Source organism: Sceloporus occidentalis, unplaced genomic scaffold, assembly GCF_023333645.1.
Source record: "Sceloporus occidentalis isolate IW3139 unplaced genomic scaffold, rSceOcc1.0.p SCAF_2, whole genome shotgun sequence".
In the NCBI taxonomy this organism is placed as follows: Eukaryota; Metazoa; Chordata; class Lepidosauria; order Squamata; family Phrynosomatidae; genus Sceloporus; species Sceloporus occidentalis.
In genome coordinates this window covers 29,639,011-29,666,905 of record NW_028316982.1, presented here as the reverse complement: position 1 = coordinate 29,666,905, position 27,895 = coordinate 29,639,011, and the positions used below count along the sequence as shown (strand labels likewise).

Sequence of the window (27,895 nt, the reverse complement as noted above, 5' to 3'; positions counted from 1 at the left end):
CTATAATTGAAAATAGGGCAGCCACTTGTTAAAATTACTGCAGAATGTTTTTTTTAAAAAAACAGCATTCTCTTATCTCCAAGAGTTTTCATTTCTTAATTTCTATTACAATAACTGTTCTAATAATATGATTATAACTGTCTGAGGAAAAAGGAAAGAGAGAAGAAGTGGAAACAGCAGGCATTTGCCTCGTAGGCAGCTCATTAACACAGTTCTTTCTCCAAAGCCATCTTGGGATCTGATGACCTCCTGTTGTATCCTTTGGAAATAAATTAGAATGAAATCCAAAAGAACAAACATTTCAGCTTAGAATGAAAACTGTAGTGAGAAAAAGGTCCAGATTTCTGCCTCCATTGGTTTAGTCCCCTGATACCTGGGCTGACTTTCGCAACCTGGGTTCAGGTGTTCTGCATTGGTAGAAGGTAAGGACAAGTAGTGACAAGTCATATGGTGTTTGTACCATTTTTACAGAAACATTTCCCTGAAGGAAACACAAAGGCAGCACACAGACTTGTCCTATTTTATCCTTACAACATCCCAGTTAGGTAGGTTAGACAGAAAGATAGAGAACTACATGTGACGGGCTAGGAACAAATCAAATCCTAGTATTTCTGGTCAAAATCTGATACTAGCTTCAGCTGACCACGTTCATAATTTTGAGCCCAAATTATTTCACACAATTTTTTGGACAGTGTGGGGGCAAAGAGAGGAGTGAATACAACATAGAGATACACTTTCTCTCAAAACTGATCACAGCAAGGAAGAGGAACACAGCTGGAGCATTATTTTGCACAAGTGTTCACTTGTTACTTTCAATGTATATTGGCATAGAAAGCGTTTGGCTCTTCATTTTAATAATAATGATAATAATAATAATAACAACAACAACAACAACATTTATTTGTATCCCGCCCCTCTGAGAACAATCGGGGCGGCTAACAAAGTTAAAAATACAGCACATATAAAATCCCTGGTGACCTCCCCTCCTTAAAAAAGTATTAAATCCAATGCAGAATTAAAAACAAACAAACAAACAAAAAACATACAAGTTAAAAACTGACCAGAAGGTTTTTCTTTTGTTTTTGAACTACAACTACACTTCCCACAGTCTCCCTGTATTCTGACACTAGGTGGCTGCTTGCACATGGATTCTATTGAGCCACCCAACATGCCTACTGCTTCTGTAGCTTACTGTGTTCTGAACTCAGGGGTGCTAAGTGATGATCACATGGCTGGTGGCAGTGGCAGATGCATCGGGTGGCAGAGTGGAATGCATTTCAACAGCCACCTGGCATTGGAACAGAAATCCAAGATCCAGAGCAACTGATGAGGTGTTTTGATTTGTTTTAAGGGTATACCCCTGTTCTGGTGCTAAATGGACCAGAAGTTGCCTGGTCTCTTGAGAGGATGGGGGAGGCCATTTTATTTGGCCTATGCAGCCAGGGTCCCAATTGTTACCTGGAAGCTGAATGTTACCACAGCTGTGTTCATGGCTTTCAGAGTTGTTGGGCAATAAATGAATGTTTCTGAGCTCCAGATGTTCCTTAGGATACTTCTGAACCTAGAGAAAGGATATCACTGTCTTGATGTGGAGATAGGTATTTATTTATTGATTGATCACAAATTTATTTAATCCCTGTTTAAAAGCATTTAAAAGCATTGCAGACCATCCCTACTCACTTGCAGCAGTGAAATTCTCATCAGATAAGACTATGAACTGCATGGATCTGTTTATTGTCATTTGCAAACACACTCTTTTCCAAATGGGCACTGATCTACAATTCCCTTTGAACAGACAAAACAACATCCAATGAACATGGTAAATTATTGGCCAATTTGCACCCCCCCCCCCCCCGCTCTTGAGTAGAAATCACTGTGAAAAAACCTCTCAACCCTTGGTCTGATTTGGTTGAATCAGTTGTCCACACACCAAGAGTCATGCATCCCCTGCACTGAGCACAGTTTAGGACTTCAGCAGAAATGATGGCACACCAAGCAGGCTCACAGGGCGCTCCTGCCTTTGAGGAAGTGGCAACACAGAAGAGGATGGGCCAGCAGGGCAGATGCACTGTTTGCCCAGCTGGTCTATGTGCACAACAATATGGCATTGCACTAGATTTGGCCTGGTACATGTGGTCACAGTTGTGGTCAGTCCAGGGCCAGTCTGGGGCATAATGCTCAAGTCTGAGAAAACAAACCAATGCATGAAAACAACAACAACAACAATGAATTCAAATTAAAAGAATAGAGATTTTACCTAAACATTAGGAGAAATTTATTTACTGTAAGGATTGTTCAACAGTGGAATAGACTGCCTCAGAGGGTGGTGGATTGTCTGGTCTTTAGTAGAGGTTGGATGGGTGTCTTTCCAGGAGTGTTTTAGTTGTATATTCCTGCATGGCAGGGGTTGGACTACATGTCTCTTGTGGCCCCTTCCAGCTCTACAATTTTATGATTCTATAGCATCAGTGCAACAATAGATTTATGACAGATTCAAAATACATAAATTGCTTAAATTTTAAATACATGGTATTTGGCTAAAAAGGGGGGGGGGGGAGATGTTTTTTCTTTCTTTTTTCCTTTAAAATCAGAGTAACCGCTCCTGTCCTTTTAGTTCTGTACTAGTGTTTTGCCTTGACAGCTGTGCAGCAAGAGGAATTGATTTCTCTCTTCCCCTTAGGAATTCACCTGCTGCTTCATAAGCTGATGAATAATAAACAGGCACGAGCCACATAAAAGCCTCTCGTCTTTTTTTTCGAAACAGCAATTATTTCCTTCTAGCAGCTCAGAGTTAAAAATGGCCTTCACAAAGTTGTGGGTGCTCATAGGATTATTTATTCAGGCACTGGAATATGCACCCACCCGAGGGCAGGATGACACAACTGATGGGGAGGCCGAAGAGGGTGAAGAGGAATGCAGACTGCTGGGGAAATTTAATTTACGGGGCTATGTTGAAGCCGAGGATGCCATGCATGTTATAGGAGGGATGTTCCCAATTCACTTCAGGACCATACTGGAAGAAGATCCGACAAGCACACCACCAATGTCACCGCTGTGTGAAGGGTAAGCTACTTTTATTTACTGCTTGGCAAAGGAAACCTCAGTGTGGCAAGCATAGTGTATTGTTTTGCATGAGAAATAGTGGTAGCCAAAGGAGATTGGCTGGCCTACATATGTTGTGCAGAAACAATCAAGTGTGAAAGAGATGAAAGAGACAACAAAACTTCCAGCAATGCTTGTGACACTGCCACTAATTTCCTTTAACTCACTGTTGTGTAGCAAATGTGATGAGTTTTGAAATAAACACCCATCAAGCAGTGTCAGTGCCAGTGTGTGTGTGTGTGTGGGGGGAGGGGGAGCATCTTCCATAGACACCTGCCAAACCTTCTTCAAAGCAGAGGAGCTGCTGTCAGTTCTGGAGCTGTGTTCTCAATGCCACTGTACTACTATACTGCTTCTGCTTGTTCACCAGCCTTATCAAGGAGAAGCAAAGGTTCTACAATTTCATCTTTCTCCCTCTAGCTAGTATTGCAGATCCAAATAAATCAAATGCTTGACAGACATGTTGGAGAGGGGAGTCTCTCTCTCTAGCCTAGTGATCAGTCTGTCTGTCTGCCCGTCCATCTGTCATTTTATTTACAGTATATCTTTCCCCCCTAGAACTGAGACTCAAGACAGTTTACAAGATTTTGAAAAGTACAATTAAAATCATGAGTGGTAAATAGAAATAGAGGTAGAGATATTGACTTTTCTCCTGTTTTGCACCAATAGACAGAATGAATTCCACTCCAGAGTAGGGATCAGTCGTCACTCTTGCTATTTTTAGATAGGGTGTCCCTTTCTTCAAACTGGCCCTTTAATAAGTTTTCATGTTTGTTGAGTTATTGTGAAGATTATGAGTGCATTTTTATATATGGTTGTTAGCCATCTTGCTAACTTTTTTTTGCAGTACAAAAGTGCTGCTGCTGCTGTTTTTGTTGGTGTTATATCCCGCCTTTTTCCAGTGCTGGGATTCAAGGCATCTTACAAAAATTAAACAGATACAGATCAAAATGAAATAAAAATTAACAAGACAGAAAACAAATGGATAATTGTAAGTGGCAAAGAAAATGCTGACAAACTAAGGGAGGGCATCTTGAATCAAAAGCCTCCCAGTTGTGAACAGAGGCAATAGTGGAATTATTGTTTAGACATGGCTGCTGATTTGTCCGGTAGATCTGTGCTACACAGTTATAGCACACTGAGGACACTTTAATAGCCATAGCTGCACCTTACAGAACTGTGGGATCTGGTGGAAGACTGAGATTTCTGCCACACTGCAGAATTAATGCAGTTTGAAACCTCTATAACTACCATGGCTCCATCTTATGCAATCCTGGGAGTGGTAATTTGTTGTAAAACCTTAACTGTCTAACAGAGGATCCTAAATATCTCAGAAACTACAAACCACAGAACTCCATAGCATGGAGCCATGACAGTTAAAGCAGTGATAAATGTCATTAATTCTGCAGTCTAGATGCAGTCACCGGCAACAATAATTCCAGCACTTGGGGGTGGGAGGAGTTTTTTTCCTGACAGATATAATTAATATCATTGTTTTTCAATAGGAAATGTTTTTTTTCAAAAAAAACGGAAACAGAATGGAGTGGATACATAGATCAATGTACTTTGCAATGTCCTCTCTTTAGGCCTCTATGACTTCAGAGGCTCTACCAAGATGAAATGCTCTGTGCTGTGCAGCTTAGCTCCTAAGACCTTGGAAACAGTTCAGGCAGGTGGCAGTGTTTCTGGGGGAAATGCTCCCAACACAAAGTGACTCGTTAGAGGATGTCGTGGTTACAGTTATTAGGAGAGCAGTTTCTGTCCATTGCCAGGAGTGCCATACAAGGGAATGAGGTGGTACAGTGTGAAAGGCAGGACTGTGTTATTTCAGACTGTGGGGGGAAGGTCACGTTTTCCAATGCTCTATTGAAACAGGGGTAAAGAACCTGTGGTCATCCAGATGGTGGTATTACAAATCCTATTGCCCTGGTTATTGTCTATGTTGGCTAGGTCTAGAACTGATACAAACTGGAAGCCCACAACCCCTGGAGAACCTGTGGTTCCCTACTCCTGCTTTAAAAATTCCCTGCAAATAATGAGGGAGACATTCCTAAAAGTGTGTCTTTTGTTGTGCTGGAAAAATCCATTTGGCAAAAGTTATGCCCTTGTGGTCTCTTCCAACTCTATGATTCTACGATTCTATTACCATCTCCCTCTGGAAGTGCTGTTATAGCTTGTGGAGAGGCAAGGAGAAAAGCCACTTCTCTCTTGTCACATCTTTGCTTTCTTTTGTCATGCAATAAGGCTCTGGGCCTTAAATAAGTTCTTGGCCAATATCCATGTTGACCGGGGACTTCTGGAAGTTGTAGTCTTAGGGGGAAATGAATATTTCAAATTTGTATATGAATACAGATTTGAAATATTCATTTCTCCCTAAGGGAAATGTTAGGAGTTAGGAGGAGTTTGCATAACTTGTACATGACCATCTGCTTTCTTCTTTGGCACCTGTTGGTTCCAAGGATGTAACAGTAACTTAAAACCCACAAAAAACTATGGATGCCAGCTGTGAAAGCCTTTGTCTTCACATTGGACATCTTTGCTGGGAGAAACTGTTCCAAGACACCCGGAGACTAAAAACGCACATCTATTCTGCTCACTAATCTTCCTGCTACACTGAAGAGACACAAATACTATATCATACTTTCTCAAAGAAAAAAGGAACTTAAAATCTCCATAGGTGTATCTACAACCGAATGGAACATGCAGTGTTACGGGAGAGAATACACACCACCCGCAAAGAACTGGTTAACACAGATAAGAAGCTGCTATCACTCCACCTCAGCATCAGTCAAAAGATTGACTGATGGGGACAAAATTGACAGCCTCACAGACACATGGAAAAAGATATGGTGGACCACACCAAAAGACAGAAATAAAAAATCAAGAGATGTCACAAGCACCAGCTGAAACCCTCACTAACTGGACACATCATGAACCATTGTCAATGTGACAGAGTGGCAACTTTTGAAAGAAGAAATATACATCCTGGCCAAAGGAGGCAGCTTTGCAGAAACCACCACCAGAATCCCAGTTGAAGGCATCATTGTCCAGGTTGAATCCACTCTCCACCATCTCCCAGAGGAGGAAGCAGAAGAGATAAGAGAAGAAACAGCAAGGATTCTGCACAAGGTAAAACCACCACCCAGCAACATAACCAAAAAACAGGGAAAGCCATAAAGGATCTCAGTTTGGACCCAGAAATCATCATTCTCCCAGCAGACAAAGACAATGCCAGAGTAATCATGGAAACAGAACAATACAAACAAAAAATCAAGGAACTCCTGGATCCTGCAGTATACAAAATACTGAACAAGACCCAACCAACAAAATCACCAGGAAAACAAACACCTTGATCAAAAACTCCTCAATTTAGCCAACTACACACCAAAGTTTATGTAAATGTGAGGCTCTCCCACCAAGACTTTCCAAAATCCACAAAGATTCCATTCCACTCCAACCCATAGTGAGTGCCATTGGATCCCCAACATATGACTTGGCCAAGTTTCTGCCCACAAAATTACAAACCCATATGGGGCAAACCTCGCACTATATCAAGGATTCAGCTCACTTCCTAGAAAAAAAAATCAACAACCTTGAACTCAAACCCAGGGACATACTAATCAGCTTTGATGTAGTCTCTTTATTCACCCAAGTCCCTATAATGGACACCATGGCACTCATCCGACAAATTTTTCCAGAAGACATCACAGCCCTGTTCAAACACTGCCTCACCACAAGCGACTTCCAGTGAGACAATGGATTCTACAAGCAGAGAGAGATGGGGTAGCCATGGGAAGCCCTCTGAGCCCCTTTATAGCAAATTTTGCATGGAATGCTTTGAAAGGCAAGCCCTGGAAACAGCATTGAAAAAGCCCACAACATGGTTCTGATATGTGGATGACACTTTCACCATTTGGAGTCATAGAGAAGAAGATCTTACTGTGTTTCTGAACCATCTGAACAACATCCACTCGAACATCCAATTCACGACGGAAGAAGGAACATCTCTCAAGTCCTTTGTCTGACTATGTGCTTCCAGTCCCTTTCCTTAGCCAAATCCCTTCACCTTTTCCAGGCACAAAAGGATTGTGCTAGCAAATCTGATGATATCATCAAGGCAAGTGTCTTTCTAGATCCTGGCTAGCTCTATCTGGGTTTGCCATGTGCATACCGGTCAGGTGTCCACAGTAGGGTCAAATCCAGGTCACACACCCCAACTTTATTAATTTAATATCAAATAGGGAAGAGTGAATGGGGGCTAAATCTTGGGGTAACATCTCCTCAGAATGTGTTACATTTTCCAGTTGTTCTGGGCTTCAGAAGTGCTGAGTGCTCCTGGCAAATCACAGAGAGTTCAGTGTGGTTTAAATAACAACAATCCACCTGGCACTAATGGTTATAAAAATAAAATAAACTGCTGCACTCTTGCTGGGAATAATATCCGGTGCTGGAAAGGATTGCCAAATAGTGGTGCATGCACCCTGAATGCAAAACAGGGCATATACATACTGACTGCTCTGTATACATATTGGTGGAAAATAATAGATTTCCTCTTCCTTTCTATGGGGATTTCTTTGCTTCCTCAACAGTAGGAAAAGCATATTTACACAGTATATTGCCATTACTGCCAGTGAGAGAGAGAGTAGCTGTGTTGTTCTACTGCAGTATTGTGAATAATTCATAGAGAACTGTTTATATATCTGATTTCTTCTCATCCAACCCATTCCCTGGCAGGTGGATGGTCTCAAATGTATTTATTATACAAAATTATTCATTATGAATTGGGTCTGGAAATTATGCAAGAGAATTGCTTTTATATGTGTTGTAATTTCCAAATGCATAGCTCTGCTTTTCTGATTCCAAAGCACATGGCTCAACTTGTTTTTTTGTTATTGATTCATTGTATTCCTTTGTCTCTGTAGGAAGTGCAATTTCTGGGCACATGTGACAGCCCTTCTGAGCACTGCTTTGTCCCACCTCCTTCTAATAGTTTCATCAGTAGCCCATGTTTGGGGGTAATTTGGTTGGGCTCCAAAGCTGCAGTGTGACTTTGAATTATCAAATGGCCAACCAACATGAGCAGGCTTTCTTTGCTGTTTGCAGGCTCCCTGGCCCATATTTATTTATTTATTTATTTAGGTATTTATATCCTGCCCTTCAGCCCTAATGGCTCTCAGGGCGGCTTACATTTATTATTATTTTTAACCAGACAGTTCCCTGCCCGCAGGCTTACAATCTAAAAGACACGACACAAAAGGAGAAGGGAATGGTGAGGGGGGAGGGGATCAGGTCCAGCATTCTTCTCTCCCTCTGAGGCCTGGACCAAGGCAGATAGTTTGGTGAGGTACTAGGAACTAGCACTATCTCACCAAACTACAAATCCAAATACAGGTAGATTTCAGCTAATGAAATAGTTGTGCCCCTGAGTGTTATGTTCTTACCAAAGAGTTTGGTGCCAGGAAAAATAACATGGAAAGAATAAACATAGGTTCCTACACAAAGAAAAAGAAGCAAACTTTTTATTCATCGCTATCCATATGTGAAATTAAACAGCGAAGTCAGGTATGCTTTTCGTAAGTAAAAAAACACACACATTGAACCTCATGTTGAATCTCAGTGTTCCTTTTGCAGAGGAAATGGCTAAGCAAAGCTCAGAACCTTGCTCCATGACAGAGCTTAGAAGCATCACATTGCAAGCGGTGGCCTTACCTGGAATATGTTACTTTTTAATATAGTGTGTAATAAATGCAACATGTTCTGCATAACTGGAATAATGTGGGCCACAGTCCACAAAAATGTATGCCCAATAAAGATGCCACTAGACTCTTCTGCATTTTGTTTTGCTCCTTATATCGTTATTTTTTAATCAGTAACATAAACACTGCTACGTTGCTACTTCTTTAGCAATAAAATATTATTATTGCTACATAAAAATGTCATTTTAGAAAGTCATTTGTGGGGATATTGAGCCATAGTTGCTCTTTCTTAAAAAAATAAAAATAAACAGGCAATGTATTTACTATTAAAATGCAACAATAATATGTAATTATTTTTAAAAGGAACAGATAACACTCTGATGTGCCAGTTTAAAAATAATTATACAGTGGTCTCTCCACATTTGCTGGGGTTAGGGGAACAGGACCCCTGTGAATAAGGAAAAACTGCAAAAAAAAACAAACAAAAAAAAACAAACACTTTTCTTTTTATCTAAGAGAACACCTCTCTAGAAATCTCCAAGTCCTCCAGTGCAACTCTATGATCAACATCTGCTAGAAGTTGATTATAGAATCATGCTGAAGGATCTACAAATGCCTAGAGAAGTGTTTTGTCTAGGGACATCTAGGTTCTCCAGCACAACTCTATGGTCAACTTCTGGCAGAGTTGTGCTGGAGAACCTAGAGATTCCTAGAGATATCATATTAATCAAAACCGCAAACAATCAAATCCACAAAAGTCAAAGCTGCAAATGTGGAGGGCCAGCTGTATTCCACACTCTGTTCCATTTTTTAAAAAAGAGGTGAGAAAGTTCAAGGGGTCAACTTTCCAACCCTCCAAAGAACCCTCCTAGAAGTGTGCTACCCTGGAGAGCAGGGACTGACCAGAAGGCTATTTCTAGTTTGAAAAAAGTACTTCTCCTTCTCAAAAAAAAAAAAAAAAAAAAAGAGTCAGATTTGTGGCTAAAACAAGGTCTGAGGAGCTCCCACAACTTTCCCTATATGACATCTACTGCTCCTGGAAGGTTCTACGAACAGCAGTTCTCATTTTTGACTTTAGGGAAGTAGTCTAGTTGGTCCACAAAGGGCCTGGAGTTCACAAAATGATTTTGGAGTCACATGAGGCTCATAGGCTGCATGATTCCAACTAGGTTTGGTGTTTTGATGGATTAAAGTTCAGTCTCTTTTCTGGTTTCTTTCTCAGTAAACAAGAGCAAAAATAAATAAACTCAAGATGCCTTCTCTGGTTTGTTGTGAAACTGCTTGAGTAGACTTTAGGTATAATGAGTCGTTTATCAATATTGGAGAGCCACCTAAGTCATAAGAAGGTGGTACACACCCTAGATATTATATTTTTCTTAACTGCCATCAAGTTGGTGTTGATCTATGGTGACCCTATGAATGAGAGACCCCCAAGTCACCCTGCCCAACTGCTCTGCTCAGGTCTTGCAGACTCAGACTGTGGCTTCCTTGACTGAGTCTCTCCACCTATAATATGGCAGATTATTGCATGGTAAATCCACAGCAGATCTGCACTGGGTTACATGCGGATTGTAAGCATCAGCCATGGATCTTAGCACACTGCCCTGTGCCCAGGAAGTAGGCAGCCTGTATCCAACCTGGGCTTTTATTTATGAAAAGCTGCAGTAGAAGCCCAGTTTGGATACAGGCTGTCTACTGTTTGGACACAGGGCAGTGTGATAAGATCTATGGCTGACAGTTACAATGTGTACATAACCTGGCACAGATCCAGCATGGATTTCCCGTGTGATAATTTCTGTGGTCTTTCTTTTTGTCTACTGTCTTCTACCTTACCAAGCATTTTTACTTATCTAATGAGTCATGTCTTCTTCTGATCTGTCTGAAGTATGACAAGCTCAGTTTAGTCATCTTGGCTTCTAGGGAGAGTTCAGGCTTGATTTACTCTAGGGAACAATTTCCCAATTATGGTCCTGTCCTAAATGTATTTGCTTTAAATTCAGTTTGATAGTTTTTGGAAGCATTTTCTTTCACGTTACCAGTAATATACTTAGGATTGCACCTTTATGTTAATTTTCTGTTCACAATTTTTAAAAATAATTTGTATATGAAAATTGCCTTATTTCAGATAAGATTTGGGGCCCAAAGCTGAGAGAGGAGAACTACTTCCTGGAGTGTGCTTCTTGTCCCTTCCCTTCAGCACCATTGTCTATACATTCACTTACAAATGTGAACAAATATGGATGGATATGATAGTTGCAACTTTTCTTTTAGGACCCTCACAAACATGTATGCATTGCATTTCTCCCACACAGGTTTAATTTCCGAGGTTACCGCTGGGTCAAGGCCATGATCCATGCCATTAATGATATTAACAAACGAGATGACATTCTACCAAACATAACACTTGGCTACCAGATCTATGACACATGCTATACAATGTCCAAGACTGTTGAGAATTCTTTGGCTTTCCTTACTGGACAGAATGAAACAACTCCTGTCTTCCGATGCAGTTCCGGAGCTCCTTTAGCAGCAGTCGTTGGAGCTGGTGGATCAACCCTTTCTATTGCTTCTTCCAGAATCCTTGGGCTTTACTATTTCCCTCAGGTATCAGAAATCCCATAAAAGGTTAATGGTAAGAAGTGAAGGTGATGGTTGGCATCCTGCTTTGTGGAGGCATAGAGTAATTCCCCACACATCAAGTTATGCATTGACTGTGCAGTGCAACTCGTATTGAATGACAACCTTGCACAAATGAATGCGTTCAACCAATGCACAATCCAATGTGTTCAACCAATGCACAATCCAATGTGCATTGCATACACAACAGTACCACATGTACAATGGCACCCCATGCACAGCTCTGTTTCCACAATCTTGAACTGAATGAGGACAGAACCCACCTGACAAAAATATCCAATAATTTCTGTAAGGAACATATGCATGTGTAAGATATCAATCGATCCTAGCTATTATGCCAAGACTGCAAAACAGGCTCATATTACTTGTCTATAGGACATCTAAAAAGCAGTAGAGCCAGGAACAGAACTCTATATTTTTCAGCACAAGCCACTCTTCTTTTCTTGGTTTTGAAAGGAAGAACATAGTTTTATATGGAAAACAGCAAGATTGTCATACTAGAGCAGGATTTCCTTCTTTGCTTTGCCTTCTGTTGTAACTCCTTGACTCACTCCCCTCAACAGCACATGGCCAAAGGCAGAGGTGGCAGTCATGTGGCACTCCAGAATTTGTTGGACTGCAAATTGCAGGTTTTCTCCTAGCTGACTATGTTGGCTATGGTTATTGGCCTAGCAGTCTAGCAACATCTGAAAGCCTCCATGATCCCTGACCTAAGGGGAATGAGTTAGCCAGTTATGAACTAGTGGCATCAGTCAGCATACAAGGTGAGCTGCTTTTTTCTAGGAATGAAGACTACATCCCAACAACTATGTATCTGAACTGCAAAGCTGAAAGACTGTCATAGTTGGAGGAACACTGGGCCTGGACAGTGAGGCCAAAATAAAGCTGCTTCGGGTCACTTTGGAGGTATGCTGTTTAAATGACACACGCATCTTAAGAGGCCAGAAGTTGTGCCAAAGCTGTGCTCCAGTCCTTAGGACTGGAGCGTGGCTTTGGCATGGCTTCCGGCCTCTTAAGATGCATGCATCACTTAAACAGCATACCTCCAAAGTAACCTGAAGCAGCTTTATTTTGGCTTGTCTGTTCGGGCCCACTGTTATTATTAAAAAGAGACCTGAGTTTTAATTTGTAAAGAACAGCAGGAGGTGCCAAAACCAAATCAGCATCTAGATTCTTCCTAATGTTGTGATGGAATCTCTTTTGCTATAGTTTGAATCCATTTATCTGGATCTTATTCTCAGGAGCTGCAGAAAACAAACTTGCTCCATCTTCAGTATCCCATCTTTTCAAATATTTAAACATGGCTATCATGTCACCTCTTAACCTCTTCTCCTAGCTAAACATACCTAGCTCCCTAAGCCTCTTCTTACACCATAATTTCTGAATTGCAAGAAGGGAGAAATATTTCCCATGGCCAGAGCTGTTTGTACTGTTCCTTTGGCTTTTCTGATCTTCTGGCTATTACAGGCTCAGCCTGTCTATCGCTCCAGTGCCTTCATGATATAAGAGTTTGCCTTATTTTTGCCTGCTTCCCCACTCATACAATTTTCCCTTCACCTGCCAGTTCCTTCCTTCCCATTAATAGGAAGCTGCTTATGATGGGTCAGGCTTTTTTTGTCCTCCTAGAAGTGTCTACTGTGACTGGAATTAGCTTGTGTTTTTTGCAGAACCTGCCTCTGGAGGCTTTTACATAGAGATATCAGGCATTGAACTTGGCTCCTTCAGGGTGGGATGCCACTACCCATGCTACTGTGGTACATGCACTGGTAACTTCATGACTTGATTTCTGAAATGCGCTCTGTATGGAGCTAACCTTGTACTTAGTTTGGAAACTTTAATTAGTTTGGAATGTGGCAGCCATGTTGGTTTCTGGTAGAACCAGATGTGATCATATTACACCTATTTTAAAATTGCTCCACTGGCTGCCCATTGGTTTCCGGGTGTAGTGCAAGATGTTAGTTATGACTTTTAAATCCCTAAATGGCTTGAGTCCAACCTATCTTCGGGACTGCCTCCTTCCGTATAATCCACCCCGCGCACTCAGGTCCTCTGGCAGGAATTTGTTGCAGCCTATAAAAACTAGGCTGGCTGCCACCACCTAGAGGACCTTTTCTTCAACCACTCCCAGATTATGGAATGGCCTGCTGGAGGAGATCCAACATGTTACCAGCTTAGACAGCTTCAAAAAGGCTGTCAAGACAGATCTCTTCTGGCAGGCTTTTTCTGAATAGAAAACCCGCCCACCAATTTGAACCTACTACCCCTCTGAATTTTGCTATAGCTCATTTGCTTGACTGTTTATTTTAATGTATGATTTTAAATTGTGAAATTGTTTAATTGAGGTTTTAGGGGACAGTGGGATATGGGATAGGGGACTGTATGGACTTTTTAACTTGTAAGCCACCTTGGTTGTCATTGACAGAGAGGAGGGATATAAATAAAAGTTTTATTATTATTTTTATTTCTGCTAGCTAGGGAATTCTGAGAACTATAGTCCAAAAACGGATTCCCAGTGATTGGGCGGTATATAAATAAATCCTATTATTATTAATATTATTAAAAAGTAATGCCCCCAAGCTCCAGTCCCTCCACTTGGTCTCCCAAGCATGCTACTCCCATTGCTTTTCTCAGACAGCGAAGAAGTCTACCAGTAGCAGACAACTTATGCCAGGCAAGAGCAGGTTATCTATGTCTGAAACTCTCCAGATGGGTTAAACTATGCCTCCCAGCATTGGGCATGGCTGGTAATGCTGGAATTATAGTCTGACATATCCAGAGTGCACCAGGTTGGGGAAAGACGGCACACGGGATGGGCAATATTTGCCACAATTCTGTTTTCTTTATGTTTGCTCTTTTCTTTTCTCTTTAGGTTGGCTATGCATCCTCATCATCACTTCTCTCTGATAAGTATCAATTCCCCACCTATCTTCGTACCATCCCAAGTGATAAAGTACAATCTTATGGAATGGCGGACTTAGTTCATCATTTTGGTTGGAGATGGATTGGAACAATAGCAGCAGATGATGATTACGGCAAATACGGTGTCAAAGCTTTTAAAGAAAAGGTGGAGAATTCCCATACCTGCATTGCTTTCTCAGAAACGATCCCAAAAATATATTCCAGGAATAAGATCCTACAAGTTGTTGATATTGTAAAAAACACCAATGCTACAGTCATTGTGGTATATTCATCTGACATAGACTTCCATCCATTAATGGAAGAACTAATAATCAGCAACATCAGTGCTAAAACCTGGATAGCAAGTGAGGCATGGGTCACATCAGATTTAATTGCTAGACCAGAATATTTCCCACTCCTTGGTGGAACTATTGGTTTTGCAATAAAAAGGGGAGAAATACCAGGCCTTAAAGAGTTTCTCCTTGACTTACACCCAAGTAAAAATCCAGATGATGACCTGGCAATTGAATTTTGGCAGACTGCATTCAACTGTACTTGGCCTAACAGCAGTGTCCCATACAATACGGACAACAGAAAAAATGTCACTGGCCATGAAAACATCACTGATTTTTTTTCAGATGAGTTATGCACTGGAGAGGAGAAACTTGAAGACCTTAACAATACATACTTCGATGTTTCACAACTCAGAATTACGTATAATGTTTATAAGGCTGTATATGCTGTTGCTTATGGACTTGACCAGTTACGCCTCTGTGAGGGAAGTGGTCAAGATGGACCATTTTTGCCAGAACGTAATTGTGCAAAAATAGATGAGTTTGAACCTTGGCAGGTATGTAGACATTTAAAAATAATTATAAATCTTATGTATTTTAATGGACTATTAGGCGGGATACATACCGCCATTTAGTACATATAGGATACGTACTAGGGTTAGGAAGGGGCGGTGCTTCCGCACCCCCTAACCCTAGTACGTATCCTATACGTACAAGATGGCGGCGCCCCTTCTACATGGGCGCCGCCATCTTTACGTACTGGACGCATAGCGTCCAGACATGTCGCGGCTCCTATGACGTCGCGAGTCCGCGCCAGGCGCCTCGCGACGTCATAGAGGCGCCGCAAGAAGAAGCTCCGAAATGGAGCTTCTTTTTTGCTCCGCGCGGGAGCCGCGCGGTTTGACTGCTGCAGCTCCCGCGTGGAGCAAACGGCGGCGGCAGCAGACCGCCGCAAAGCGGCGGTTTGTATCCCGCCTTAGATTTGTAAATAGGCAAGAAAAATGCAGCATGGACTTCAAAATCAAGGGAAGGAATAGGTGCCATCAAATGACCTTGAGAATTTTCCAAATCTTTCCTATCTACCAGGATGTTGTTGTTCTCTCCATCATGTTTTAGACTCCAGGTGAGTATTTAATAAGAGCACTTATATTTGAGACTCTGTGTAACACAGTAGCTAAGTAATCAAACTAAGAACAAGAATTTCCCAGTATCAAATCTTGACTTTCCCATGAACTGGTTTGGTGATCTTTGGGACATCATTATCATTAAAGGCTTAATCATATGAACTCAATTCTCACCGCAGTTGTGCTTGTTCGTGAAAACAGGCTTATACCTGTTTGTACTCACCACATGTCGTCCCAATCGCACAACCACTTCCATTTCACTCTTTTCCTGACTCCCCATTAACTCTCCTTCTATGTCCTATGCCTTCCAGGGTTTTAATCCCCTACCACCACTTCTTCAAACAATTTAATATTAAGCTCTGCTACTGCAATTTAATTTTAAAAGAGAGAGAGAGAGAGAGAGAGAGAGAGAGAAGAAATGGGGAAAAGAGTAATCTGGCTGCTTGGGAGTAGTGAGGAGGAGAGGGGTCAGGGATAGAACACCTGACTGCCAATAACATGATGCTCCAGCAGCAGCATTTTGCATCTGGGGATTTGTTTTATTGACAGCTCATTGATGAGTTTCTCCTGTCAATGAAAAAGGACATTTATCATAGTTGGGAGATGCCGCAACTACAGATAGGAGGTGGCATCATGTGATAAGTATTGCCAAAACCACTTTTTCCCCCCAGATCTAATTGCAGTTTTAAAACTGCTTATAGTAATTTCCTTAGACACAATTGTTCATCTGTGGAATTGGGATGATGACATTTATGATAACGACATCACTTTACACTGTAAGACTATTGTAAGGGTTGTGGAGATAATGGCCAGAACCCTGTTGGTGCATTATGATGGTGTCAGTGAGATGTATGCCATCGTAACTCACTTTTTGGGTCAATGCAGAGGTCAGAATTCTTTACCAACCACATGACAATGACATTCTTCCCAGGCCCCCCTTTCAAGAGGTTTAGCCCCTACATATGTCTCCATGTCATTGGAGAGCAAGGGGATTTAAAGAGGTGCATCTAGCTATTTTCCTACCACTGGATGTGCAGCAAGGCTATCATCTGTAGGGATCTCCCAAGGACCTCTGGAGGCCTGTGCCTATTGCAGTATGTCCAACTACAGGAAAATAGCTGGATACATCTCAGCTGATCCCTTGGCTCTCCAGTGATATGGAAATAGCTGTGTTGGGTGCTTAGACCCCACCTAAAAGGTGGGGTCAGGGTAGTAGTCTTAGGAGATGAAGCTACATGGAAATAGCTAGATGCCACTAGTATATCTCCTGATGCAGGATTCCAGCCAAAATGATTAATTTGTTATGTGTGCATCCCAGTCCTCTAATCAGAAAAAAACTGTCAAGGTTACAGCACTTCTCTGAGTTTAGTTTCCTTTGGAATGAGGTCACTAGACAAAGCTTCTCCATATTTTGCAATATTTGTCTTTCTTTGGAGATACATGTATTACAAGTTAGTGTCTCAGCCTTATAATCTAACATTTCAAATGGTAGCCAAGGTCTGTGCTTGTGCATCAAATGTGCCCACTGGCAACCCCAAGGTACTTAGCACAGATCCAAACTTCAGCTCTTGGATGATCTTCTCTTCCTGATCAGTTGATATTAAAATTGGCAGACTCTTCTCTCTTCTCTTACAACATGCTCATCTGGGAGGGGACAGAAGAGGCACTCTTAAAAACATCTTTAGCAGCTATTTAGGGCTAACAACCTAAACCACTTAACAAATGTCTCCTGTTCAGAGGGCTAGACTGGTTTGGAAACCCAGCTGACTTTGAGTATTTTATCAGTCATCTACTGTATTTTACAATCACAAAACACAGAATTGGAAGGTAGTCCAAGAGCACATCCAGCTCAACCCCAACCCCATATCAGTATAAATGGGCAAAAAACCCACAAAAACCTACCCCCCCGTGACCCTGTCTAAACAACAGAGGACCAAATCCTTAACTCAAGTGCAAACTGTCCTCATGATGTGAAGCTATTTCCCTATCCCTCCCTTAAACTGGTGTAAAAAAAACCAACACCTCACACTTTGCAGGAAAATCTGGAGCACTCCATAGCAATGCACATAGCCATATATCTACAGGTGCATCCTACTGTGCGATACAGCACCACTATCACCACTGCCATGAGTCATGCCCTCTGAGATCACAATGAGATACCCAGTCATGTGATAGACACTGACCTCAGAGGGAGCAAATCACACCAGTGGCAGTGAAGGTTGGCACCATGTGCTACAGTAGGATGCAAGTATGGACAGCTCACTAGTGCCTAGTGCCTCTATGGAGTGTGGAGGTAAGGGAATCCAGGGGCCAGAATACTCTGGGAGAAGTCTAGAGTATTCTGGCCAGTGTAGACGAGCCCACAATCATCTTTTATAGCTAGTTGTTCTATACACCAAATGACCATTATTAAGAGGAATTAAATTGTCCTTTCAATTAAACACAATGGTTTCATTAGGGGGTGCAGTGATACAGACCTCACCAGGTGACACCCCAAATAGGGGTGTCACCCAGTGGGGTAGTACTGTGCAGGACTTGAAAAGCTGGGGGGTGGGGTGGATGGCTGCCAGGACCACATAGGACTCGAAAGCCCCATGGGACCTGGAAGGCAAGGGGGACTACAGTGACGACTGAGCACACTCTTCATCTCACTACCATGGCACCATTCTATGTGCCATGGTAGTGAGGTGGGGGAGTCCTCTTTTGGCCTTGCCCCTGAAACCCCACCCCCAGAAGCCCTGTCTCATTGCACCGGGTGACACCCTGGGTGGGGATACCACCAATTAATCATGCATTCTAAAGACATCAATCATTTTCTAAAAGTGTCAGTGATAATTAGTGGAATTTCAGTAAGTGTGGAAAGGAAGTTTAACTTTTTCCTTACCTGCTGTGGTCCTTTGAAACTAGGAAATGCTGGCCCAACCATTAGTAAAAGTGTCACAATCATCTCAGGAGCTCATGGATGGGCAAAGAATTGTGATAAATTTAATTGATGATGATGACTGAGTGATTGTACTATTACTGCTTGGGCGAAGCATTTTTGAAATTATAAGACACCCATAGGGATTTGCTCCCCCCAAATTTTTTTCTCTCATTGATGAATGCATTCTTTATATACTGAGCAAGCTCAGTCTTCAATAGGATGTCTTGATGTGCCCTCTTCTCCTTCTGCAAACTCAGAATTATCCCGAATGTCTTAATTTATTCCTTTTTTTTTTTTTTTTACAAAAATGATGCTATTTCGGAAACATACATGACAGCCTTCGTGAATGCTGTACAATTGTCAGGCCAAGAGCCAAAACCTAGGATTTGTGGCCAGAACATAAATAAAATAAATAAATAAACTAAGATTTAAATTTAGTGTCTGGAGCTCTCATGTGTGGAGGGCCTGGTGGTGTCATGAAATATGATACATTTGTGCTGGTCTATGACCGTAATAAAGATGAACTGAAGTGAAATGAACTGAACTAATACATAGCATTGTCAGATCTGGACCATCCCAGGCATTGAGATTTAAGACCTAGAACCTGAGATCAAGAGACCACTCCTTGTGAGGTTACAGAGAGTGGGATCTGGTGATCTTTCAAGGGGCAGCTCCTGAGATGTGTGAATGCTAATGATATATTAAGCATTAATTATAGTTGGTCAGAGGATGCCAGTCAAATTAAAATTAAAATAATAATAATAATAATAATTTGTTTTATTTATATACCGCTATTCCAAAGATCATAGCGGTGAACAGCAAGTGAGCTAATTAGCAAGTAAGCTAATTTGCCCCCAACAGTCTGGGTACTCATTTAGCGACCTCGGAAGGATGCAAGCCTGAGTCGAGCTTGGGCCCTTTTGCTGGTCTTGAACTCGCAACCTTGTGGTTTTGAGTGAATGGCTGCAGTACAGGCATTTAACCACTGCGCCACCAGGGCTCCACTAAAAGAGTCTCCTCCTTTTGAGGTTTTTAAATTAAGGCTGGATGGTCATCTGTTGTGGGGTGCTTTAATTGTGTCTTCCTATATGACAGGGGGTTGAACTGGATGGCCCTGGAGGTCTCTTCAAACTCTATGATTCTTTGCTTTAAAAAAAAAATCTAACAAACGAGAAAAGAAGACAGGTGTCAATAGTAGCCATTCAGAAGCAGCCTGCAACAGTGGAAGTTAGTCGCACACAACTTTAAATTTTCTTCTTTTCAGAGTAGTCATCCTCATCCCTTAATGGAAAAAAATATACACAATACTTTATCAGATATATACAATTTTCAGCTTTTGCAGTAATGGGAAGTTGAAATAACAAAAAGCAAAAAATTACATTTAAGAAATAGATATACTGTATACTACTAAATAATATCAAAACAATTTAAATAAAAAAGACTAATATATATATATATATATATATATATATATATATAACAAATATTGAGCTATATTTAAATCTAATAGGTAACTATACAGATATGTTTTATAACATAATACATAGCTATAATTAAAGCCTACTTCCACTTATTTTGTCCCTTCACCCTCATCCTGTCCCCTGTCACCCTCATCCTTGAGAGCCAGTGTGATGTAGTGGTTTGAGCATACTGTATATACTCATGTATAATTCTAGAAATTTTAATCAAAAATTGACCCACAAACCCTGAGTTGACATCTATAGGTCACAGTAAGTATTGTATCTAACTCTTATTTAAAAAAGAAAAGAAAAGAAAAAGATAAAAGGAACCATTCCCTAATGAAAATCAAGGGCATAGTCTGTCCTGGAAGCTCTAATTACACCCCCCACCACCACCGCCATACACACACATCTATTCTGCCTGCTGGAAACTTGTAAGTTACTTTGGCATTGTTTTCCTTTGCTTCATCCTTTGGATCAGCGATTCCCAAACTGTGGTCTTCCAGTTTTTTGGGACTTCAACTCCCAGAGCCCCCAGCCAGCTTGGCCAACAGTGAGGAATTCTGGGAGCTGAAGTCTGAAACATCTGGAGGACCAAAGTTTGGGAATAACTGTTTTAGATCCTTTGTTATAGTCGAGTATGTACAGTAGTTTGTGTTGGACCATGATACTAGAGACCAGGGTTCAAATCTCTGCTTGGCATGGAAACCCTATGGGTGACTTTGGGAAAGTGGCATTCTTCCAGCCTTGGGGAAGGCAAAGTCACCCCCACCCCAGAACAAATCTTGCCAAGAAAATCCCATGATAGGTTTGCATTAAGGTTTCCATAAGTTGGAAATGACTTGAAGGCACATCACCACAACATTAGCTCTCATCCTAGGATTCATCTCCTCTCCCTGAGGCCAAGAGAAGAGGCCATGCCCTGATAGCTGGGAACCCTGTTCATGGGGCCACTGCATTCAGTGAAAGTATCTGACTGAGGATGGTGTCTGTGCTGAGTATCTCCCCAACCAGAAGAAATCATAAAGCAAGAAAAACAGATGGATCACACTCTGAAAATCAAATACAGCTGCAAAATAGTATAATAATAATTCATTCATTTTACACTATATTCGTATATTGCCTGAGGTGTACTCAGCACTATTGTGCCTAATATTCCAAAGGGGTTTAGACAGCTTCCTATATTTCTACCTCCCCACTTTTTTTTCTAACCCCAGGAATCTTACTATGGTGATTGGTGGATTTAGGGAGGTTGTAATCCAAAACAGTAACATTTCCCAGCTCTGATTTGTACTATATGCTTTAGGGCAAACTCTCACAAGCCCCTACAACAAAAACAAAAGCAAAGCAAAACAGTAGAACAAATGATCATGATAAAAGTTTCAGATGAAATTGCATATCAGAGACCAACAACAGCATCAGTGAAAAGCTTAGTGGAATAAGGATCTGGGTAAAGCATAGCGAGAATTATGCAGTTTTATTACTGTTGATTATACAATATTTCTTACTAACACCAGCTGAGGCTTCCTCATTTACCCTTCACATGTTAGACTGCAACCTGAGCACCCTTCACAATTGTAAGGTCACAACTGGTTGATGGGTTCTGCTCACCTATCAGCCCACTCAGAGCCAGGGAACAGGGCCTTTTAAGTCAGTCTATGGACCTCAGGAAGTTTCATATCATGTTGGTGGTCCTTCTACTAGCCTAATACCAGGATTTTAAAAGTTAATAGTAGCATATTAAACTGAGTATCAAAATGAACAGACAAAGCATTTGAAGAATAAAAAAATTAGATATAACATGATCGCAGTACCTACTGTACATACTCATGTATAAGCCTAGAATTTTTAGTCAAAAAACTGACCCCCCAAAAAACCTGGGTTGACATCCACAGGTCAATGTAGGTACTGTACTTTAGCTCTTATAAAAAAAGGAACCATGGCCTAGTGAAAGGTGAGAGCTTAATCTTGGCGCACCTAAACAAAGCATCAACCCCCTCTACTATCTCATCCATCCAGCACAAACAATTATGCCTGTCAAAACGTTTAACGATCTTTAGCATGGTTGTCCTTTACTTCAACTTTTACATCATTTGTTACATGCTGCTAAGTTTTACCCTCGAGTTATCCACAGGTCATATCAAAATCCAATCTTTTGGCCCCTAAACCTGCCCTCGAATTATACATGAGGTTGACTTATAGTCAAGTATATTCGGTAATCATCCATTGGCTGCACAGCTGAGGTTTTTTGTGGGTGTCTTTGAACTCTATGCTGATCCTATTATGGTAGTTTTGTCTGGATATAACCGGTATGTTAAGAAGTTTAATGTATTCTTCTTTATGCTTCCTGATTCATAGTTAATGTATTACATGAAGAATAAGATGCAATTTACAGTTCTCGATGAGTTTGTGAACATAGATGACAAGGGAGATGTGTTCACCCCCTATGACATTTTAAACTGGCAGAAGAATGAGACTGGTGATATTACCTTTGTGAAAGTTGGAGTATTTAATATGACTGGGGAGAACAATGGAGAGTTTTTTATAACTAACGAATCAATATTTTGGAACAATCCATCAGGAACAGTAAGTGAATTGTTTCTTGATCCTGGTTTCTAGTTCATCAATCTTTGCTACCCTGACTGCCAGTTTGACACAGATCTTTATTTCTGTCAATTTATGTATGATGTATGATAGCCACCTATTGTATAATGTTTACTTCTGCTTTTAAAGGTTTGTTTATAAGTGTGAGAAAACCAAAGATGGTCAGAATTGGGAAAGGGTAAATTAATGACACCTTCTAAATTCACAGATGTAGAGCATTTCCACTGTGAAAAAAATTGCCCATGTTTGCTCATGAAAGAAATAACCCCAATTTACATCGACACTGACAAATTTAACTTAGTGAAATCTGCATTAGATGTGCAGGACATTTCATTGGTGCAGAAACTGAAAGAGAAAATTTGTAGAAAGGAGGAAAAGATTACACATTTGTACAAAGGGCAGAAATGAATTGGGGGTGGGGGGTGAATTGTGCAGAAGGGCTTTTGGGAAAGATAGGGACATATAAACTTATCTTTGCCAAGGTCCTTTCTAACCTGCAAAATTTAAAGAAATAAATGAGGCAAGAGATTTGCTGCACTAATATGCTAAAATAGTAGAATGTCAATCATTTGCCAGGATTATGAGAGAATACCATAGTTATAAGTGAATTGCTGCTCAACTGTAATATCAATTTGCTTCAATAAAGATAGTCTTTTGCTGAAAAAAAGAGCACCTATGGGATTCTATTTTACGTGTCTTTTGAAGAGAAGGCAAGGCCTGGTGGCTGCAGGGGGCATTTTCCCATCCCTAAGACTCTCTGAGGGGCACACCAGCCCATCTTTTTAAAAATTACTTTTTAAATGGATTTAATGGATTCAATGGATTAAATGATTCAATGGATTTAATGGGGTGAGGGAGGCACACCTTACTTTTAGAGGACAATTACAAACTCTAGAAGTGTTTGTAATTCTCTAGAAGAAACCCTTAAAGTGAACAAAATTTGGCCACCAGTCCTGAGGAATAGCAAAATAAGGACTCAGCAAATGCAAATGGGAAACCACTCAGAGTCAGGGGCATTCCCAGCAGATAATGATCACCAATTAGCAGACGTTAATCCTCGTTTGCATTAGCCTCCCAGCGTGAGGCCTGCAATCAGCACAGAACAAGACACATGCAAATCACTGCTGCATTCCCAGGCTCACACAGTATATATACACCCAATTTTTCCAGGCAAAGCATTCTCTGAAGATGCCAGCCACAGATGCTGGCGAAACGTCAGGAAGAAACTTTTTTGGAACATGGCCACATAGCCCGAAAAACCCACAAAAAATTCTAGAAGTGTGATTCTCTTGTTTTTGGAGGGTAAAAAAAAAAAATCTCCTCCCAAAATTTTTATGGTAAACAAATCCCCTGGGGGGAGGTCTAAGAGCCCTATGTGACACAAGGACTGCCTTATTCAAACCCCTGCCATAAAGGGAATGGTGCCATTCAAGAAAGGTCCATCACTTCCCCTTCCCAGCAAATGCCCACTTTTGCCAAGAAGGGAAATGAGCTTCTGCAGTGTGTGGCTGACGTTTTAGATTCTCCCAAAAAAAATGCCAGATTTCAGAATCAGGTATTGCATTTTGTGAAAATTGAAGATGGTGGCTGTACATTGTGAAGTGGGAAGCTACTGCTTTCAGAGGCAATATGGAGTGGGAAGAGTACAGTCTTATGAACATCAAGGCACATGTTCACATAGTGCTTATGGACAACACAAAGGGAATTGTTGTTCTACAGGACAGAACCATAACAGCAGTAAGATTACATCACTCAGTGGGCCTTCAGATAGTATGTACACTTTGACTGAACCTTACTATGTTTGACTGAATGTACAGTGGGCTGTCATCATCCACGGATGGCATGCAACTACGCACATGTCACACCACCATTGCAAACAACAGGAGTTTAGGTCCTGCATTTTTTTATCTGTGGGTGTGAGGGTTTGGAACAGATCCCCCATGGATACAAAGGGTCAACTGTATTATACCAAATGAAAATTTGGATCTAAACAGTTTCAATATATCAGGCCTCATACAATTAATTTTTTCAAGTAGGGTCAAGACACAGACAAAGACACCACTGTGTTGTTTCCATCCCAATTGCCTTGCAAAATTTAACTACACATGGGCTGGCATCCAGTGAGTGACAAATACAAACATTACTTTTGGTTACTTTTGCACATCTTTCATTTTGGGCTATAGTCGATGAAAGAATGCAGGGCCTGCATCTGGTGTGACTCCCTCTCCAAGCAAGGTTCTGTTTTTCTGACAGGATTGCCTTACTTGTGGCTGTATAGTAGTCAGAGGAAGAAGGGGGAAAATGAAGGGCAGCCAAACAGCCAGCAGTCTCTGTGCCTGCAGCTGTCAGCAGGGAGAAAAAAGGGATCCTCCTTGACCTCCCCAGAGATCAGTCCGAAAGGATGATATCTTCCTGTTGCCGATTACAGGAATGGAGCTGGCTGGCTGGCCACCCCTCATATAGTTTAGCATATAATTTAGGGCTGTCAGAGTGAAAACTGGAGAGAGCTTCTATACCTTTAATGGTTGAATACAAAAGGGAATTTCAGCTGGTGTTACTTGTTACCTGGTTGTATGACAAGCAGCACCTGCTCAAAGACCCTCTTCTACACAGCAATTAAAAGAATAGGAGCCATCTCCATTTTTAATCTGATAACCCTAATATAATGATAGCCAGAGTGACATAGTGATTTGAGTGTTAGACTAGGACTTTGTGAGGTCAGGCTCAAATCCCTGCTTGGCCATGGAAACTCACATGCTCAGCCACAAAGGAAGACAATGACAAACTTCCTCTGAATAGACCCTTGGGAAGAAAATGCAAAGTTCACTTTATGGTCACCATAATTAAAAAGTGACATGAAGACACAACAACCCTAATTAACCCCAATTGCACATATAGTACATTTCCCTTCTGAGATCATATTCAGCTGATTTCACTGGTTCTCCTTGTTGGTGCTGTTTTTATTACAGTCTCTGTAGTACCATCTCCTAGTCAGACATACCTAAGATGAGATACTTCTTCCATGGCAGGAAGAGACACTTTTGATTTTTCTGTCAGTGAATAACATGTCTTTTCTGTATCTTTCAGCGTCCACGTTCAACATGTAATAAAAATTGTCAGCCTGGTTATCGAAAGGGGATCCTTCAAGGGAAGCCCTCCTGCTGCTATGATTGCATAAGGTGTGCCGAAGGCCAGATCAGCGATTCTGTAGGTATGGATGGCTCTTAGCATTTTAGATAATGGGGACAGTGGAGAAGAGGTAGAGCCATTGTGTGGGCTTTGGCCAGACTCTGGTTACCTGAAAGTTAAGTATGAGTCCACACTAGAAGGTTACAGTCCACTATGGTTTCAGTTTAGTTTTCCTTTTTGTTTCATCTTCTTAGTCCTCATTCTTTCTTGCCCAGAGTATAACACATTCTGTCATAAGACTAGGGATGTTACTCTTTATTAATTTTTTCTTTCAAAAAGAGAGTACTTTTAGCAATTTTCTACCTGCTGTGAGAAAGTCTTTAAAAACTGTGGAGTTTTTGAACACTGTTCACAATTCAGCACTTATTCTGTGTAAAATTTGTACATGGTTGTTTTACAAAAAGAACAGTGGTTTTGTGCAGAAAACAGCATTTCCCCCAGTCCAAAGCAACCATATATTAATTATGCACACAATAAGTCCTGAATTGTGAAGATTCTCATCAAACCAGAATTCTTCATGGCAGTTTCTTGATACTCAAATTAACATTTTGAATAGTATCCCCATCTCTATGTAAGACTGCACAGAACCTTCCCACCAAAGTGGTACCTATTTATCTACTTGCACTTTTACATTCCTTTGAACTGTAAGGTTGGCAGAAGCTGAGACCAGTGATGGAAGTTCACTCCATCATGTGGCACTTGGGTCTCGAACTGCCGATCTTGCAATTGTCAGAGTCAGCATCTTAAGTGCTGAGCCGCCATGTCCTTATTATATAAATATATAATTGCCTACCCCCTACTATAGTCAACAGTGAGGCAAATGCACTGACTATGCACCTATTCTAGAGCACCTTCAATCTGTTCTTTAATACATCTTGAGGCTGAAAACAGATGCCAGAGCAGTGGACCAGGACAAATTAATTCCCCTATACTATTTTCAGAAAAAGTACAGTAATTTTGGTTGGGTTTTTTTCCAGATGCAAGGGAATGTACAGGCTGTAAAGAAGATTATTGGTCCAATGAACAAAGAAGTAAATGTGTACTTAAAGAGGTGGAATTTTTGGCTTATGGAGAAGCTTTAGGAATGACATTGATTGCTCTGTCCATAGTGGGTGTTTTATTCATCTTGGCTGTGACTGGTGTCTATATCAAGCATAGGGCCACACCTCTTGTGAGAGCAAATGACCGTGAGCTGAGCTTCCTCATTCAGTATTCTCTTTGTGTCACCTTAATGACTTCCATCCTCTTTATTGGTAAGCCAGAAGACTGGTCATGCCAGTCCCGTCAGGTGACCCTCGCCTTGGGTTTCTCTCTTTGCCTGTCTTGTGTCTTAGGGAAGACTGTAATGCTTTTCCTGACTCACTTGGCCAAAAATTCAAAGGTCGCAGAGAAAGCCCGAATGTCTTTCAAGCCAATTTTCCAGAAAATAATTGTCCTCCTCTCTATACTGACTGAAGTGGGTATCTGCACTGCGTACCTCATCTTGGAGCCTCCCCGTATGTATAAAAACACCCAGTTCACAACTCTGAAAATCATCTTTGAATGTGATGAAGGTTCTATCTTATATCTGTGTGTTATGTTTGGCTTTGATGTGTTCCTCGCCATCTTATGTTTCCTCACTGCCACTGTCTCTCGAAAGCTTCCCAATAACTTTAATGAGGCCAAGTTTGTCACCTTTGGGATGTTGGTTTTCTTCATTGTCTGGATATCATTCGTTCCTGCTTATTTAAGCACAAGAGGGAAATTCAAGGTGGCTGTGGAGATATTTGCAATTCTGGCCTCCAGTTTCGGCTTGACAGGGTGTATATTTGTACCAAAATGTTACATTATTTTGTTGAAACCAGCAAGAAATACAGAAGAAATTGTTGGTGGCAGAGCGACTTCCAATGACAAGAGTGCACCACCAACTTCAGCATCTTGCACTAGTGAAGTTAACAACACTACTGTTTCCACTGTTCTTGAAGATTAG

The 27,895-nt window shown here is 41.1% G+C and overlaps 1 protein-coding gene across 1 annotated transcript; it reads left to right on the top strand.

Annotated features, from left to right (window-relative positions):
- Positions 1-2,797: 2,797 nt before the first annotated feature.
- LOC149318091 (vomeronasal type-2 receptor 1-like) lies at positions 2,798-27,895 on the top strand. The gene is made up of 6 exons (XM_089507931.1): positions 2,798-3,063; positions 11,111-11,402; positions 14,305-15,183; positions 22,492-22,719; positions 25,825-25,948; positions 26,904-27,895. The coding sequence occupies exons 1-6, from the start codon at positions 2,798-2,800 to the stop codon at positions 27,893-27,895; spliced, it is 2,781 nt and encodes a 926-aa protein (XP_089364057.1).